At 35.9% G+C, this 19,492-nt stretch overlaps 1 protein-coding gene across 13 annotated transcripts in view; it reads right to left on the minus strand.

Annotated features, from left to right (window-relative positions):
- nrxn1a (neurexin 1a) overlaps positions 1-19,492 on the minus strand; it is a 213,807-nt gene that overhangs the window by 24,608 nt on the left and 169,707 nt on the right. For 9 of the 13 annotated variants that reach the window (XM_067368603.1, XM_067368599.1, XM_067368600.1 and 6 more), the window contains 2 exons: positions 5,472-5,643; positions 823-912 (listed from right to left, as the gene is read on the minus strand). In XM_067368603.1, coding sequence (XP_067224704.1) covers positions 823-912; positions 5,472-5,643 — 262 coding nt within the window. The remainder of the gene's footprint in view (positions 1-822; positions 913-5,471; positions 5,644-19,492) is intronic. The other 4 variants (XM_067368608.1, XM_067368605.1, XM_067368606.1 and 1 more) reach the window with 1 other exon arrangement.

Here is a 19,492-nt window from a genome sequence, read left to right on the forward strand (position 1 = left end):
AATATTTCAATAATACAGTAGTTTACAGCAAATTACAAAGCCTGTATGCACAGGTCTAGTAAATTTTATTGAGATTGCCTTTCAGCAAGGGCAATGGCAATTAAAATTAATTAGACTGAAATAAGGTTTATGTGAGAATGGCTTTACATCTACATGACACATTACAAATGATGATTCATCATGGTTATAATTCCATTGAAAAGGGAAAGCAAGAAAACAAGCAAACTTGAAAACAAATCACTTTTAACGATTCAATTTGTTACATACATTTCAGCATGCATTCAAGTCTTTTCCCTTCTTGTGTATTTAACTTGCTTGTTAAAGGGACTTCATATCTGATGCCAATAATCATTGAAGCTATTTAAGAGACATTTGCTTTGGGTTTTTAACTGTCCACTTTAGCAGTTTCCAAAAGAAATATGTTTAGCATGACAAGTACATATGCATATATAAATTAAATAGTGTGTACATCACTATGAATTCAAATGGACATATACTTTAATTAGTCATTTAGATTATTACAGCTGGAAAATAACATTATTTAAACAAGTATTTTAATGATGTAAACATATTTTGTTAATGATTGAACTAACTTCAGTTATCAGTATATTACCAGTCCCTTTAACCTCTGACAGGTTTACAAGTACAGTAGAACAACACATTATTGAACTGTACAGTGCAAATATTACAAACTACATTTGTTTAATTTTTAAACTTGGTTATACAGGGGATTTATGTTTTAGATGGTTTATTTGCTGTGCAAAATATCACTTGCTTATGATCAAATTATCTTTTATTTAAAGTTTTAATCAGTGTTTTTACCTTTGTCGAGTAGCCATTCGTCAACTACTCGACCAAGCCGATATGGGATTCGCTGTCTAGCAATCGCCAGGCGTTCGTTATCAATGTTGCCTTTAAAGTTTAAAGAGACATTTCATTGTTAAAAATCTGAAAGGTCAAAGATTAAAACCTACAGTGAAACATATGCCCTAACTGTCTGTTTTTTTTCTTTTTCCTCTTCTTTTCTTTCTTTCATTTTTTTTTATTTGGAACACCAAGGTTGCATACATAAGAATGATAAAGCTTTACAGTCAATTAACTTTAAGCAAACAAATTAAGCCTATTTTAATAGAAGCACTGTGCTATGTTAAATATGCACCTACTCTTCTTGTGTTAAGAGAAACCAACCAAACTCAATCACGTTTAAACAACATATCACTCCTTTACATAATACATTTACAAAATAGTAATCCTTTTAAATCTTTTTAGCAGATTTTTCATCTAGTTATACATGAAAACTAGCTCATTTTAATCTAAATATTTTCATTACAGTACATTCCAGCGTTTTGCAACCAATTTGATTTTAGCTTCACATTTGCTGTCTAATCTAAGGTATTTTCAGTCATTTTTAATATGATAAATCTCACATTATCAGATCACAATACATTTAAAAACATCAAAGTAGCAGAAAAAACACTCAAAGGATTAAAGCAACAGGAAGATTATCAGTTCATCAGTACTGCATGTAAGATCAGTCACTAGTCATGTTCATGCTCCCCATGTGAATTTGAAATTGCTCTGACAAAAGCTTTGACCTCAGAGATGTCCATATGCGCACAGTTAGGTACTAGTTCCCTACGGTGGGCGCCAACTTGAGCGGAAGCTGTGCTTAAATGTAGATATTTATGCAACATGTCCAGGTTGAGCCAATAACAGTAGCTCTATTGAATTGAGATTATTTGAAAACATTTACTCTCCCATTACGGCCCACACATAATTACCACTCCTGACTTGACTGGGAAATGCAACACGAACCTGACTTGCTCAGATTTCCAAAGAGTATAATTACGCCTCACAATTTTTACCCTATGAGCCATTAACTTGTTATTTGTCAATCAAAAACGAGTCTCGCTCTCTCTATATGCGATTAAAGAACGATTCAAATATAAACGGCATGAAAATGTTTCCTCGACGAGACGTAGCAAGAGTAGCAAGTCAGCCAGAAGACTGTTGTGAGAAATTCAGTGAGGGAATTACTTGTAAATTTCCATTCTAATGTGTCCTCATTTCCCAAATAAATGATGTGCACAAAAAAATGACAATTTAAAATCCGGTCTTCATCAAACGTCCTTCTTCAGTGAAACAAGAGAAATGTTGTAATGTTTTTCATTTAATAAAAGTGAATATGAAATGAATTTTTTTGTGCTTTTTTATCATCTGAGCTAGTTGGATCTCTATTTACTTTAATTACATGGAAAATAGTGGCAAAGAGATTATTCAAACTTTCTCTGTTTATGTTTATGTTGAATAATCTCATACAGGTTTGGAACGCCATAAATGTAATACATTTTGGTGAATTATTCTTTTTAGGCACCAAAGTTGAAGCTTATACCACCTCACATGAGTATGGCTGCTCCAGTCGAATGCACTTTTGAGGTAAAGCTCTTTATTCTGTATCCGACACTGAAATGGCATGACTAAATTGCTTCTCAAACACAGTACAATACTGTTTTTGATAGGTGATTGCAGAAGGAGAACACCCGCGGACAGGGAAATAAGGCTCCCTTAGGGCTGCACATAAGGACAGATGGAGTGCTCGATTCTGGACTTGAGAGTGGAAAGAAGTCCGAAACTCAGTCCATTACTATGATTCCCCCTTTCTTTTTACTTTCATTCCTTTGTAATTTTCCCCTTCTTTAATTCTCTCATTTTCTCTCCCCTACCATGTGCAGTCAGGTCTAACTGTGATTTATGTCTACTTGTGCACTTTACCTAGAGTAATCAAGAGTGAAAGGAGTAATTTGTCTCAAATCATAGCTTAAAAGAAACAAGACAAGAAGGGGGGAAAAAAACAATAGGAGCTCTTGAAGCGGGATGGACTGGATGACTAAGGGCAATTTGTGTGCATGATTGCACATAAACACACAAGCAAACACGCATGCCCACCCACTCATATACATACACACGCAGTGGTCATGTTCTGTTTAAATGAGGGGGCAGTTGCCTGAGGGCCTCTCTGTAAAGTGAAAATGACTGCTTAGTTAGCTTAGCATGCTAACAGTCTGAACACTCTGCCTTTGTAAATATTAGGCTAAGACACTTTCCTGTTTCAGCAAAGGCATTTAAATAATTCAAGAAAACATTTCTGTGCTCTTATATCTGTTCTGCATCCATTTGTAATGTTAGGAAATACACAGTGATTTTCAAAGACAGCATCAACACCTCAATTTATCCCTCCCGCCACTCTAAACCTCATGCTGTGGCCATTTTGTGCGCAGCAGTAGCTGTATGGTAGTAATTCTGTTAGGAACATTACAGGAACATTCCACTTTTTCATTTTATTTATTTCTTTATTTTACTAAATATGGAAAAGGTCCATTTAAGTACTTTCAACTGGACATGAAGCATGGGTAATTTGCACCTTTCGTCAAAATCTGATATTACCTGTCAGAACTCTTCACATTTTTCATCACTTTTGCTGAAAACAGTGACTGTAGTAAAGCTATTTCACTCAATCCATTTATTTCTTACCAGATTTTAAGACACATTACATTCAAGAGATAGTTCATGTCAAAAATGAATATTCTGCCATCACATACTCACCCTCACTTCATCCCAAACTTGTATGTATGACTTTGATATGACTTTAAAGTTTTTTGTTTCAGTATTTTTTGTCTATACAGTGAAATTCAATGGGATCATATGTTTGGCTTCACTGACTTCAAAAACAGTCAAATAATTCAAAAGACCTTTTGCGTTCTGCAAAAGAAAAACTTGATGGTATAATTTTGATTTGTTGCTTTAAGCATTATCCTTCTCCCTAGTCAGTGCCGGACCATTCTACTAAAATCAAAATGCTCCTGATATGCATCCAATGACATTTAGATTGAATTTAGATTTAATTTAAAATTTAATTTGAGTTCATTTAATTTAAAAAAAGTAAATTAGACAAGACCTAAGGGAGATGGGAGTTGAATACATGAGTTTCATTTTGAAAACCCCATCTCTTAGTTTAAAACTTACATTATTAAGCTACTAAATATAATTAATACATATAAATACAGTTGGTTAGGTGAAATATATATGTATATCAGTATATTTACATATACTAATATACACATAATCATTAAGATTACAAATTTCTTTGTACGCCAAAGCTATACTAGTTACAGAACTAATTATTCAAGATAAACAAGCTGCTCTTTTTGTTCTCCCTCGAACTGGTTGTCAATTTAAATTCTATGCATTTATTATCTCGTCTAATGCTGAGCTGAGTCAATCAAGCGCTGATTAAAATGAAGCGGTCATGACTAATTTTCTTTTTTTAAATATTTCAGTGAAAAAGTTTCTTCCACTCTGCCACGGACATAAGATGCATTAGTATTCAGGCAATCACATGCGCACTGCTCACTAAATCCACCGACACAATGGAAACAGAAAGCCGGGAGAAAATGGCACATTACAATGGCTCCATTTTAACAAGCAATTGTCTTCCACTCCAAATGATATACACTGCTGGTATTTTGGATTGTTTGTTTACACTAAAACAATGAGAGGCGCTTGACTAAGGTAAAACAGTTCCTCTGTTTGTCTGTGTTTCTATTTCTATAGTCGTGTTTCCAAGAACTATGTCTATTTCTACTATTTTTTGTTTCAGTGTACGTCCTAGTTTGTCTAAGCTGTTGTAAATACAAAATGTCAACTCTTGGATTTGGATAATCCTGTTATGAATCATATTGTTCTCCAAATTGAATAATACAAAATGCAACCCATGTATCTACAGCTGAACCTAGCGTGTCTCACGAGTATACATTTGCATTTTCCCAGCACATTTTGAGTTTAATGACGAGCCGTACCGAACGCAACGATGAGCAACGGCCGACAACGTAGCACTTATGGGAAGCACAAGATTTTCCAAGCTTCATTACCACTTCAGTCGTCGAACACTCAACATTTACCATCAACCATCTCTCACGTCTGCTCCCAAGAAGAAAAGAAGTTTGCGAGAGCAAATAATCTCTGTAATGGAAGAGATGGTTTAAGAAGAGCTTGAAGTAAAATACAAATTAAAGGACTAATACAGCCGCCTCCTTTTCATCATGATTGACAAACGAGAGCAATGGGATTATTTCTCATCTCTGATCTCTTGTCAAGCTTTTGTCAGGGCTTTTCAGGCGACTGAGAGGCTGGTGAATTTGATAACCCTGGCTCTGACATTTTCAGCCTTCTAAAGCCCCAAGAGCAATCATCTCTGCTGACATTTGGAAAGGATACCAGGGTTACTTTTTTTAACTGTGAGAAACCACAATCACAGACAAAGGCATTTTGTCCTTAACCCTGTGATTCAGACTCTTTTTCCTGAGCTCTGCCAGCCTTTTATTGTTCCTATTGTGCATAGCTGCATGGCTTAGATTGTGTGTGAATGTGTGTGTCTGAGTGAGAACATGCGTATAAAGGCTTATGGCTCTTACCTGTTGGGTAGCGCTCAATGACTGGCAGATCATCCACCTGCAAGGTGGCGTTACCACCACTTCTCGTAAAGCGAACTATGTGGTACTTTCCATCATTTACAAACTTTGAGGTTTCTTCAATGTTTATGTCATCAGTGCCCACATTGAACACCACTCTGATATTGCCTTTTTCCTGTAAAGATAGAGAGAGAAAGAAAGAGGGAGATAAAAAAAAGAAGAATTTTAAGATTCTATCAGTCATTCTGTTCTGATTCTCTCCGCCAAAGTAGAGCGGTCAAGTTATATTTTAGCACATAAACATCACACTTTATGAACATCATTCTGTGTTTGCAGAAGACAATTTTTGATTATTAATAAAGGCCCTCATAAAGAGGCAGCTATACTCCATCTTAAATGGCAGAATAACAGATGTACCAAATTTATTGAGGACCAAACAAGGTGATAGTTTATCAGCCTGTGCACAATTTCTCCTGACACTACGATGCATCAGAAAGATTTACCGCCACTTTAATTCGCCAGCAATAGGCAGCATTCATATTTAATAACAAAAATATCTATAATTTATGTTTTAATGAGGCTATTACATGAAGGAAATTAATAGTAACAAAAAAACTGATAATAATTAGTGAGGATTTATTTGTTATGTCTGTGTACATTAAGAGAATGTTACGGTTTTGGTTCAGACATTTAGTAAATATTATATGAAATTCAATTTAGTATGTTTTATTGCATCAGCTATGCAATATGTAAGTGATAATGTACAGTCAGCGAGTAGTTATGACAAAATAAATCCTGACAGTTTGATTAGGACACCATTACACAGAGGGAGGGTATCGTTTCATCCTGAAGTAGATTATTTCGTATAAATGACCGGCTGACTGTACACTGTCCTGCTCACTACATGATTACTTAGCAATTAAAGAAATAAATGGACATCAAATATTGATTTTAGATGAAATTATTTAATCACATGAGAAGAAATGTAATGCTGAGTGATATGAGAAACAGACTGTAGCTGATGTCTGGTACAATGTTAAAAAAAAAAAAAAAAACAGCTCAGTGCTGATTATACAAAAATATAATATGGACTTCTTGTTTTTTTTTTAGAATATTGAGGTCAAAAATTTTTAATAAATGACTGCTAAGCTGCATAACTGCCTGTTGTCAAAGGCAATTGATGTCCTGCATAGTTGTGCAAGTTTCATGCCCCTCGTATCACCCTCTTTTTTTTCACATCATAAAATAATTTCAACTCAATCCCTTTTGAATCAATCCTTCAGGGTGATACAAAACCTTATATATATGTACCTATGTACATATACATATATATATATATATATATATATATATATATATATATATATATATATATATATATATATATATATATATATATATATATACATATATATATATATATATATATATATATACATATATATATATATATATATATATATATATATATATATATATATATATATATATATATACATATATACATATATATATATATATATATATATATATATATATATATATATATATATATATATATATATATATATATATATATATATATATATATATATATATATATATATATATATATATATATATATATATATATATATATATATATATATATATATATATATATATATATATATATATATATATATATATATATATATATATATATATATATATATATATATATATATATATATATATATATATATATATATATATATATATATATATATATATATATATATATATATATATATATAAATAAAATCTAGATAGATAGATAGAAAAAAACATTCCAGATAGGAAGACAAACTCATGCTACATTTAGGGCAAAAGAATATTACCAGCAGCAATCCGTAATTTTAAAGGGGGTGGCACGACTTGCTGCAGATGTCAAAATAAAATTTACTGTGTCACACATTAAGCCTTGTAAACTAAATAATACTACTTTTTCATTCCCGTTCATGTTCAAAAGTTTCTCAACAAGCCTGCAGGCAGATAACATAATCGAATCACAGGAAATCGCAGGAAAAAAATAACCTTATAAGATTTTTCCCCTTGAAATCAGCGCCTCAAGGCAATATGCTGGTCATACAGAATAATGTGTGACAGTCTCAGTGAAACGGAATCTAATCTGTATTCTGATGCAGCGCTTGTCATTTTCAGTGTAAATTCTCATCAATGCATGTTGCTGCCTTATTAATGTGAGCAGTGAGATTGAAATCACTCTGTGCTTCGCATCCACACCACTAGATGGCCTCAATCCTTAATGGTTTCCTATTTGATGTGACTCAGTGGGTGGGATTCACTTTTGCTAATTACAATAAAATGTATTCATGTGCAAACAATCTCTTCTCATGAAAGCACTTGCTAATAATACTAACACGATCCACGGTGCTCGTCTTATATAAAACAGTAACTATGCCCACTCTGTGCTCTGCTTGATGACCTATGTGCCTACATGCACTACTTAGTTAACTAAAAACTTGTTGCAAACTTGTTATGAAAGCTTTTACAAGACTGCACATGAGTGCAGGCAATCGTGAAAATGGTTATTTGACAAATTTACGACAGATGGAGGCCATTAGCTTAAAAACACTGAAATAGTCTGCTGTGGGAACGTGTGGTCCTTCCGATTGATTTGTTGCAGATTGCAAAAGCTACATGTGGCATTTGAAAATAATGAAATGAGGTGTGTATGAGAAGATCCCTCTGCGAATTCCCCTAATTCACACCTATCTGCAGGAAGAGAGCTAGCAGAGGACAAATCGCAACACCAGACTTCATTATACCCTCCCAGGAGATGTGTGTTTTTGTCTGGATACTCTCAAGCTTTCTTTTTCTGTCACACACACATACACAAATGTTGTCATCTCCAGCTGGGTCGAAGCTGGATGTTCCTTCCGCCTCTCACACCCCATAATGAAGACAGACTCTGCCCGTAAGCCCTATCCTCTTCCCATCACCGGGAACAATGGGGCAGCGTCTCTTTCACCCTCCTCTGCGCTCTCTAACAGCGTTTCTCCAGGGCCAATCTCTCCCTCCCTGCCCATCTTTTAAGCTTTTTGGTCACAGAAGTGATGTGAGAGCTTGGCCTGCACTCCAACGGGCTATGACACTCCACGCCTCTTTCTAATTGGAGAACAACCTCTCTTTCACCCTTCCGGTAGCTGACCTCATCCTTCATTCTGGGTTTGGTGGCTGGACCAACACCAAGGGTGTCAGGCCTTTTGAAAACTCGTAAATGACAGAGTTGAATCAACCACATCGTTGCCAGGGGGAACAGATACATGCTAATGATGTCCATAACGAGGGCCTAAAATTAACACTTGGCAAGTGCCAAATGTGGGTAAAAATTGGTGAGTATATGAAACGGCGTCAATCCCCACTTGGCTGGTAACATTTTTATGAATCCTAACAAAGCAAATTTGTGAGAACAAAAACGTGAACAAACGTGAACGACGCTCGGGACAGTTGATGGGGCAGTTCTGCATCTTAACAAAAGAATTTTTAAACGAAAGGGAACTCGCGCACGATCTGGGAAGTTTTCAATGCGCAAACATCCGAAGCGTGCGCCAAGAAAGCCACATCTCAGACAGCGTGCAAATACTGAATTAAGTTGTCTTTTACGTTTTCTTGCGCTTAAACCGACAAAATTTTCATACAAAATTATGTAACAAAAAAATGCTCGTCTTGAGTACCCAAGTAAACATGGTTGGTTATGGCTTAAGTGAATGTAAACAGTCGAGAGAGACAACGCATGTGTACATTATCAGTGTCAGTATATTGGATCTGTGCATTGTCTTAAAGTGACAGCAGCCTAATATTTCTGATTGTGTGTGTGTTTTAAATATTAATTGAACAACAAAAGAGAAAGAAAAAAATCTCTCACTGCTCTTGACTGAATTACTTTTTTTTTTATTACAGATTAATCTATATTTAATTTATACGGTGTTATTTTACATTTGATTACTTTATTCAGTTTCTTTCCCTGAAAACTACTGTTGGATCTACCTAAAAAACCTAAAAAGCCCTGTTTATTTCATTATCTCTTTTTTTTTTTTTACTGACTGTTCACTTGTCTTTAATAATGATTTCAAATTATATTAGTTAGGCTAGTAGTTTTAGCTACAATCTCAACATAGGAATAGAGAATTGTGAATTTTCACTGGTATCAAAAATGTTGGTGTCGTTACTGCCAGTTCATGGCAGGTAAAAAAAAAATATTTATAGCTTGTAAATTTACCAACCATTGGCAGGTGTAGCAAAAAATTAGTTTTAAGCCTCGTCCTTAAGCATTTTTTAAGCTAGTTCTGACTTGGACGGAGAGGTTTGGACCTTTGAAGAGGGCTTCTTCCTGTAATCTTAAAGTGGGCATGGTTTAAAAGAGACACCCTACGTCCTACATTCAGTCTCGGGTGTAATAATGTCCCAGTTTCACAGAATTTTCTGTTTTAAAAAAAAGAAAAAATGGAAGGCGGCTCTATTATGAATGCCTCAGGGGCTAAACATACGGAAGGGGAAAGCAAAATTGAGCCGTGACACCAAATCCCAGATTACCACAGAATAACAAATGTTTTGGGTGATGTGCTCAGGATTCTGTGTTCGCTAAGTGATCCCTAAAGCGAGCGAAGGATGGGGTGTCATTTAAAAAGAGGCCCGGTTCCACATGACTGCATCTCGGCCATCCCTGTCCATCTACAGCTTCGTGTCACCTCTCCACCGAGGCCTGCAGTGCTGCTCTAAATATAAAGAACTAATACAACTGGATTCTCATTAGACTCAATGTGGGTTGTTATAGCAACACTGTTCTCTAGAGTTCTCTCATTTCTTGTAGGCAATTAGGTGACAACCACGGCGCCATCCTGATTGACAGAGCATTTCATCTACACTGGAAGTGCGATGATCTCTCCTCGCCAGACACAAAATAATCTAATTATTCTGAATTTGAGAATATGGATGTAAAATATAAATTAGAAGTAGTTTAGAGGAGTAGTGCTGCTAAATATATATATATATATATATATATATATATATATATATATATATATATATATATATATATATATATATTTTACCAAATATTTGTTTCACTACTTAAGGCAAGACAGTGAATAAATGTAAAATAAATAAATTAAAAGTAGTTAAGAGTAGGTTTCTCATGCTGCTAAAAGACCTTATATACACTCAACAAATAATTACTTAAGACAAGACAATATAGGTGAATAAGGTAAAAATGTAATACTTAAATATCCCCAGTTGCTTAATCACTGTACTTTAAGACAATATGTATTAAAAGTTTTCTAAAAAATTATGTTTAAATATGCAAAGGAGGTATTATCTCATTAAAAATGCACTCATTTGCATACATTTCCAGATAAAAAATTTGAACATTTGATAAAGCCAGGTTCAAAACTTGTTTGGATTGTGGAAATTTATTTTCATTCACACCACAAATGAAAAATGAAACAAAAACGAAAATACTGTCAACAGCCAGGGAAAAAATAGTTTCTACCATGATTTTAGGAACAAAATGTTAGAATGTTAACTAAAACTGGAAAACTTAGTCTAAGTGCTACCGAAGTGGCGATTTCTGGCTCAGTAAATGAGAAAAAGCTAATTTTAAGATAAAGTATGTATAGTAATTAAAATCTACAGATGCAGATAGATAAAGTGTAATAATAAAATAAACATTTAAATGTGTTCTGAAAGAAGACAAGTTATGGAAACTAAATAACTGAAATAAACTAAATCTCAAAATTGACTAATGCCTGAAAAAACAACGGTTTTGCCTGTAGTGTCTTGCCTTAAAATTACGGCTCATCCAAAAACGATTCATTCACATGATTTTTTTTTCCTCCTCTGTGGAACACAAGCTATGAAGATATTTTGGAGAATCAACTGTTTCCAAATCCACCCCCATTTGACTTCAAAATAGCTTCTTTTGTGTTCCACAAAGAAAGTGCAGGTGCAGGTTTGGAACAACATGAGGGTGAGTAAATAATGAAATTGCTTTTTTGGGTGAACTATCCCTTTAAGCTCTAAATAAATCGATTAAATAATTGTGATAAAGGCAGAATGTTCCATAAAGAGGAGCCAAACACACACACAAAGGGCCGGGGCGGTTGCTCCGGAAACCTGGAGGACAGAAGAGCCACTAATGATGTGTCTTATTTAGGAAAAGGTGCAGGCAGAAGCTTATGGAGTATGACGGAGTGTGTGTGCCACAGCGGGGATGCTGATCTGCCATGGCATTCAGCTTAAATGAGCTGGTGCATCCAGGAAACCTCAGCCACTTTACATAAAGAGCCTCTCAGTAATGCTCAAGCTAATACCAAGGGAATGCGCTTAATTGGATAGAACACCCAGACATGCAATATACGCTCTCATAAATAACTTGTGTTTGATATTAGATCAAAATATCACGGCGTGTGTGACACGCTCCAGAGTGCATGTGCCCTTATGTTTGAGTACTGCAGGTTTGGTGAAACAGATAAATTTGTTGTGTCCGCAGAATAATTCCACTTTGGCAAGCAGTTCTTGCTGTTTCACCCCCCCTTCTCCTCCTCCTCTTTTTCGTTGTGTCTCTCTCTCGCTCTAGCGTTCGCCCGCTCTCACAATCTCTCTTTATCTTCTGGTAAGGGCTGGATCTGGTGAGATCATGAATCTTTTTGGCAGCAGAGAATTCTTTTCCAAGTTCTCTAAAAACAGCACTCTGTCCTAGTTCCTCTCGAACCTGAAAACCACATATGCACTCTATGGGCGTTGCCTACACAAGCCATCCAAGAAGTCACGCATATTGTCTGCCTACTGCAGTGCCGAGTTATGAGTTTGCAGAGGAAAAAAACAACAAAACAAAAACAAATACAAACGGCGGCCTGAATGCAATATCTCTCGCAGACAATATCATTTCATATTACAATCGACAAATCCAAGGCGTACTGAAGTGCTGCTATTTTTGTAGTGATCCTTGTCAACTTGTCACTGGTCTTCAATAGTAACACATTCTTTCATGCATTGACTCTAATCTGAAGATAAAAGCGTAGTAAACATTTTTTTTTAAACGCAAAAGGAACGAGTGGGCTGAGTTTGTCACAAAGAGAGCGTTTAAAAGAACACCTGTCTCTTTTATTTTGATGAATAAATTTAAATATTCGGCTTTTACTTCTGCTGCCATCTGTCTGCTTATCCTTTCAGATACTAAAGATAGCAAAAGGCACAGTTTGCCATATGGCGCACTTATTCAAGAAAAAATGGCTGACGAAGACCAAACATTAAGTCGTCTGTGGCCAGTCAAACTGTTCTCCACGCCACTCGTAAATTGCATAATGACCTGGCATATAGTTTGACGGTACGTAAAAATGACAGCGTGCATGAATGACTTGTACTCAAATTATGCGGGTAAGTGGATGGAGGAAATAAGTGTCGTTGGGTTTCGACCGAGAGAAGCAAAATGGCATTTTTCCAAAGCACTGGCTGTTTGCATCTAAGCTGCTGGGTGGAGACAGGCTTAGTCCGCACTGACGGTATGAGGTCAGCAGACACTTTGCTGTCACTCAGAGCCATGTCACACGTCACTCATGTCTGACCAGGTATGTCCTGCCCACTCAGACACAATTGAAGCAGAAAATCAGCATCTGTCACTCTCTTTCACTTTCACCTTCATCCAAATGCGATTGTGTGTGTGTGTGTGTGTGCATGTGTGAGCATATGAGTCTCTCGGGCTGCCCTGAGTCACTTTGCCTGGAGACATCTAATATATATTCACCTGTATAAAATATATATTCACCTGTATAAAATATATACTACGAAAAAAAAAAAAAAAAAAACCTGATTCAAACATACAGATTCATTTTCAATTACCCAATTTTAAAGGAACAATTAACTTGAAAATAATTTTCCAGTGGAATATAAAAGGTGAATTTGTGAATAATATCCTGGCTATTCTTTTATTTTTATAAATAAAAAGTGAATGAAATTACATTTAAAATATATTAAAATAAGCTTGTTGATCAACTGTAATAATATTTCACAATATTAAATTTTTTACTATATTATTTATTGATAAAATGAATGTAGCCTTGGTGAGCATAAGAGACGTCTTTCAAAAACATAAAAAAAAAATGGTAATAATTTAATTTAGGGTCCAAATCTCACCATTAACTGGTTGCTTATTAGCATTAGGCTTTCTGCGATAGTCGGTATTACCGGTGTTTAGCCGCAACACCGGTTACATCACTTGCCCACCGCAGCACCGTCCCCACCATCGTTTAGATTTTTTTTATAGTAATAAAAATCATTTAGTTTAGTTAGAGAACAGACACTACAATTAAAAACTGAACGTGTCTGCTCAACTTAGTGTGAGCCGAACGAGAGTCGCAGCACAGATCAGCAGCAAGAGTCAGATTTCATTTATTACGATAGTGAGGAGCTGACTGACAAGACGATGGTGGAAGATTTGGTTTCAAAGCGAAATGTAAAAGCGACCTAATTCGGCGAGTTTGTTATTGTACTGTTTTGTTGTTGAGTTTTTAATTAAGAATAATAATGAACCCAACATTCAAGTAAATGTCACCCCCAAATTGCAGCTAATTTGAAAACGCGCACAGCCGCATGGGCATTGATAATGGTCCGTTTCCACTGGTGCCGAGCGAGTGGAGCAAAGCAAGCATTCTCAGTTCCTATGGAAGCTGAGCCCCCCCTCCCATTATGATACCAGTATTACCGGTGTTGTCACACCTGGAATAACTGGTAGGAAACTTTCCTCAGCATCACATCTCTAATTAGCATGCATATTACTAGAATATTGGCTGTTTATGAGTACTTATAAATCACATATTAATGCCTTATTCTGGATGACCATATTCTAAATACCTTAATCCTACCCAATACCTAAACTACTTTACTAACTATTAATAAGCAGTAATTAAGAGTTTATTGAGGTTTATAGTTAATAGTGAGTATTGAACCCTAAACTAAAGTGTGATCAAAAAAAATTGTACCAATCCCAAACCCCTTTTAAACAATAGTTTCATATGAACAAGTCGAATGCACTATAAAAATGGCACAATGATGCTATAACTATTAGTATATCACTTTATTAGTATAATACTAATTCTTGGTTTTTGGTATTAGTATTACTTTACTATAACTTTATTATCACATGACCAAACGTCTATAGAGGTAATGACGCCACTACAAAGAAGATGGTGATACGGCTCCAAAACCCTAACACTGTGTCCTAACCACGCGATAAAATGTATCTTTTCCAGGTTAATCAGAGTTTTTGTCCTAATCAGCCGTGACGGCGACACGTGACGATTCTATTTTAGAAACGGTTTCTATTTTTCTGCGACGTCGCGGCTGGAACTACAACACAAAGTATGGCAATAATAATCTTAAGTACTGTTTATTTATTGTTAAAAGCGTCTAATGTCCATTTGAATATCATTTTGTGTTCTCAGCTTTGTAGCTGTTATTTAAAGTAACCACGGAAAATTCACCTCAGATTGTGAAAATAAATAAATGGTCACAAGAATGCTCAAACTGTCAGCTCATTGTGAACAAACAAGTGTATTCTATGACAAATATTGTTTCAGTCACTCAGTATGTACTTTAATGTTTAAATGGTGTAATATTTATGAATTTGATTATGTACTCATCCATTTCATTGTGACTGCCGTGTGCTTTCCAAGAGAGCCGCCCTCACACTATTCTGATTGGCTGTGGTTTTTGATTGATTTTGTCATGTCGTAGTCGCGTCGCGTTTGGACAAACTGCTTGTCGCTAGAATGTTATCGCATCGCGTTTGTTTGGACACGGTGTAAGACTACAGTGTACAAGTCACATGGGCAACTTTGCTGATCATTTTGTGGTGATTTCTTGTCATTATTTAATGCCTATTCACTTCCATTGTATTCTTCAAATATTCACGCTTTGTGCACTATGGAATCAAGAAAGTACTCTGACATTCAATTTGGGTGATTTATTCTTTTAACATGGTCAATGTGCCTGTTCTGCTATCACCAACATCTCAGCACAGGTACTCTCTGAAGGCTGTTTATATTCACCTTCTTTCTCTCCTTCTCTCACACACATTCTCTATCCCCTTGTCAGTACTACTGTTCACACCTCTGTACCTCTCTCTGCTGAGCTAGCTGTGATCGTCACCATTCTTCAATTGGACTGATGTGCTCATTAGACTGCCCACACGCTCACACACTCTTTTGGCATCGAGAGTGTGAGAGGTCAGAAAGTGCTAATGATTTGGTCAAAACCCCAGGGGTATAATCACTTGGCTTTGACTCGTTTACAGTCATCTATTTCTCCTTCACTCCTATCCTGCTTGGCGGCTTGCATGGGTGCCACAAATGGCCAGACCGTCCGCAGGGCATTTGGCCATGGGTTCGAGCAGCTGGCAAGCTCATCTTGAGCAGAAGAAATGTATTTAATAGGCCATTACTGCTAAAATGCAACATTATGGTGAGTGAAAGAATGCATACGAATGTTTTTTTTTTTTCCTGTACAGTGCCTGTCTCACCATTCCTTACAGTTCTCGCTCTACGTCTTGTTATTTCTCTCTCTCTCTCTCTCTCTCTGCATGAGCAAGTGGCTCAATGATTTGGGGTGAACGATGACTAATGATAATCCCCAGTGATGGTGATATGATGAGATTTAAATGAACTCTGTCACAAGTGTTTAGGGTCATAAGCAGAAACGGGGCGTGGGGGGAGGGATGCCACTGTCTGTTTGAAAAATCAGGACATCAAGGGCCGCTCGTTAACATGGTCAATGATCCTAAGTTAATTCACTTTCAGAAAGTCAGTCTCTGGATAATGATATCCTCCCAGTCTACAGACAGGTTTATCAAAACATTCCGTTACATCACCGAACAGTCTCGCCATTAATGTCAATACTGACATGCTTAATCTTGTCAGTGCCTAAATATAATTAACGGAAATGGAAGGGAAAATCTTTTTTTACATTAATTATGGGGTAAAAATGGTATTGGATATCTGTAAAGATTTCAACTGCTTTATGGATGGTTAGAGATGTAGGTACAGCTAATTTACCCTCCTACACAACACTGATTCATTTAGTAAATACCTTTTATGCTGGCTTAGCAGTCATCAGTCCAACAAGCATCAAAAATGGCAGACGTAGCACTGCAGAGACTCCACCAGTCACACATTAGAATTAGCCTAGATATCCACCGCTAATCGCATCAAGACATTAAGGGCCTTTAATTTGCTCATAAACATTCCCTGCCATCCCTATGCCAAAAAGCCATATATCAGTCATGGATGCCTGATTAATTGTCATGCCAATATATGGAAATGTATAATCTGTGATAATCTTAATTACAGGCATTACGTAAAGCGTTACATATCTTGGTCTTACGCAACTCCGGCAAGTTCATTTTAAGACGCATTTTCCGAAGACATCATTACTATACCACCTTTATCTCTCAAGCAAGGTATCTTAGCCAAAATGCGAGAAACACGATGTTCCAAGTACAAGAGAATATAAATCATAACCACAGTCTACTGGGCATTTGATATCGTGCTTGTGCTCTGAGCTGATCGATACACGTACTGAATTCACATATCTGCGCTGCATATTTACGCACATAGAGCACAGGGTTCAAACTAAACTTACTGTTGATACTTTAGATTTAGTGTAGTATAGTAAATGTATTTTGTTAAAGAAATAGTTAACCAAGAATTCAAATTCTGTCATTTTCTTTCTTCAGTGAAGGAGACATTTTCATGCAATTAAAAGATGATGGGGACTGGAGCTTTTAAGCATCAAAAAGGACACAAAAACATCATAAAAGTATCATAAAATGACAGATTGCTGTGACAAACATGATATTTTTGTTCTTTTGTGTGTTATTTTGCAGCTTGACAGCACCAGTTTCTCATTTACTTTTATTCATTATATTGAATATATCAGCCAGGCTTAAAAAAATTATTTTTCTTGCGTTTTATGGAAAAAAGGAAAATCATGCTGATTTGGAACGACATGAGGGAAAGTAAATAATGACAGAGTTTTCATTTTTAGCTGAACTATCCCTTTAAAGAAAAGTGTGAAGTACGTTGGGGCATTGCAGCACTGTAGCTGAAGTCATATACAGACAGCAGCACGCATCGTAAACTCCAGGGCTCAGCTGGAGAAATCATTACCTCACCTCGCTCGGAACGCATTTGCTGAGGCAGTCGTGCAACAGTCACGCCATGATGCCACCCCTGAGAGAGCTCGCCGATTCTTCTGGGAATCAAGTTTGTGATTACAGCAGGAGTGGGCGTAAAAAAAAAAAAATAGAACGAACAAAAAATAAATAAATAAAAAACATAACTCTTCGAAGCTCAGTGCCAAACACTTTCCTGTCCCCCTTGCCTCCACCTCCTCCACCTCCCACTCCTCCAGCACAGCATGTCATAGGAAATGCGGGTTCTATCAAATAGCATCCTCAGAGCAAGCGTTGGTAGAGTCTTCTATTCTGAACATTATACAGATTTTATTCATGAGGGCGGTCTAAGGCGCTGGAACTTTCTAAAACAGACCAGCACTTTGAGTGTCGGAGGAGGCGTAGAACACTATGATTACCCTAATGATCATTCACAGGGCTCTTCGGGAGCACGATGCTTGGTGAATTTCTACTCTGGGGTTTGAGTGAGAATGAATGAACAGCAGGCATTCTCAGGAGAGTCTGTGTAGGTTTAAGCAAGTTCAAACAGTGGACTCCAAAAGTCTGACACCATATTGAAAATCTGGGATTCTTTTCATTCAACTCTTTCCCCGCCAGCGTTTTTTTTTTTTTTTTTTTAAGTTGCCAGCCACCACCAGTGTTTTTGATCATTATCACAAAAATTTCATGGCCCTCAGAATGTTTTGTTGTATGAATATCTGAACATGCAATTTATCAAAAGAAAGAACAGACTGTCTGCTTTTAAACTAAAAAAAAACATGTTTTATTCTAACATCTATTCAACACTTGGATAAGTTTCATTAAAAAAAGCAACATTTTGTGCAAAAAAGTAGGGCTGAACGATTTTGGAAAATAATCGAATTGCAATTATTTTTACCAATATTGCGATTGCGATTTAATATGCGATTATTTTTTAAGATCTTGATCCTCTATATTATTCAACAAAGACAAGCAATAAATCATTGTAGGATTGGGAATCTTTAAGCACCTCACAATTCAACTCCAATTCTGGGAGTCACAGTACGATTCCAAAACGATTCTTGATCTTTTTTTTCTTATTGATTAGTCTTATTAATAACACTTTTTACACATATGTAATTATTACTTTTTAAAATAATTACAAATGAAAACAATTTAATTACAACAATTGCAAGTTAAAGAGTTAATTCACCCAAAAATGAAAATAATGTCATTTATTACTCACCCTCATGTTGTTCCACACCCATAAGACCTTTGTTAATCTTCATTAACACAAATTAAGATATTTTTGTTGAAATCTGATGGCTCAGTGTGGCCTGCATAGCCAGCAATGACATTTCCTCTCTCAAGATTCATTAATGTACTAAAAACATTTAAATCAGTTCATGTGAGTACAGTGGTTCAATATTAATATTATAAAGCGACAAGAATATTTTTGGTACGCCAAAAAAACAAAATAACGACTGATGGCCGGTTTCAAAACACTGCTTCATGAAGCTTCAGAGCGTTATGAATCTTTTGTGTCAAATCAGCGGGTTCGGAGTGCCAAAGTCACATGATTTCAGCAGTTTGGCTGTTTGATACGCGATCCGAATCATGATTCAACACAGAAGAATCATAACGCTCCGAAGCTTAATGAAGCAGTGTTTTGAAATCGGCCATCCCTACATAAGTCATTATTTTGTTTTTTTGGCACACCAAAAATATTCTCATCACTTTATAATATTAAGATAGAACCACTGTACTCACATGAACTGATTTAAATATGTTTTTAGTACATAAATGGATCTTGAGAGAG

The sequence above is a fragment of the Chanodichthys erythropterus genome, chromosome 19 (assembly GCF_024489055.1).
Source record: "Chanodichthys erythropterus isolate Z2021 chromosome 19, ASM2448905v1, whole genome shotgun sequence".
Classification (NCBI taxonomy): domain Eukaryota; kingdom Metazoa; phylum Chordata; class Actinopteri; order Cypriniformes; family Xenocyprididae; genus Chanodichthys; species Chanodichthys erythropterus.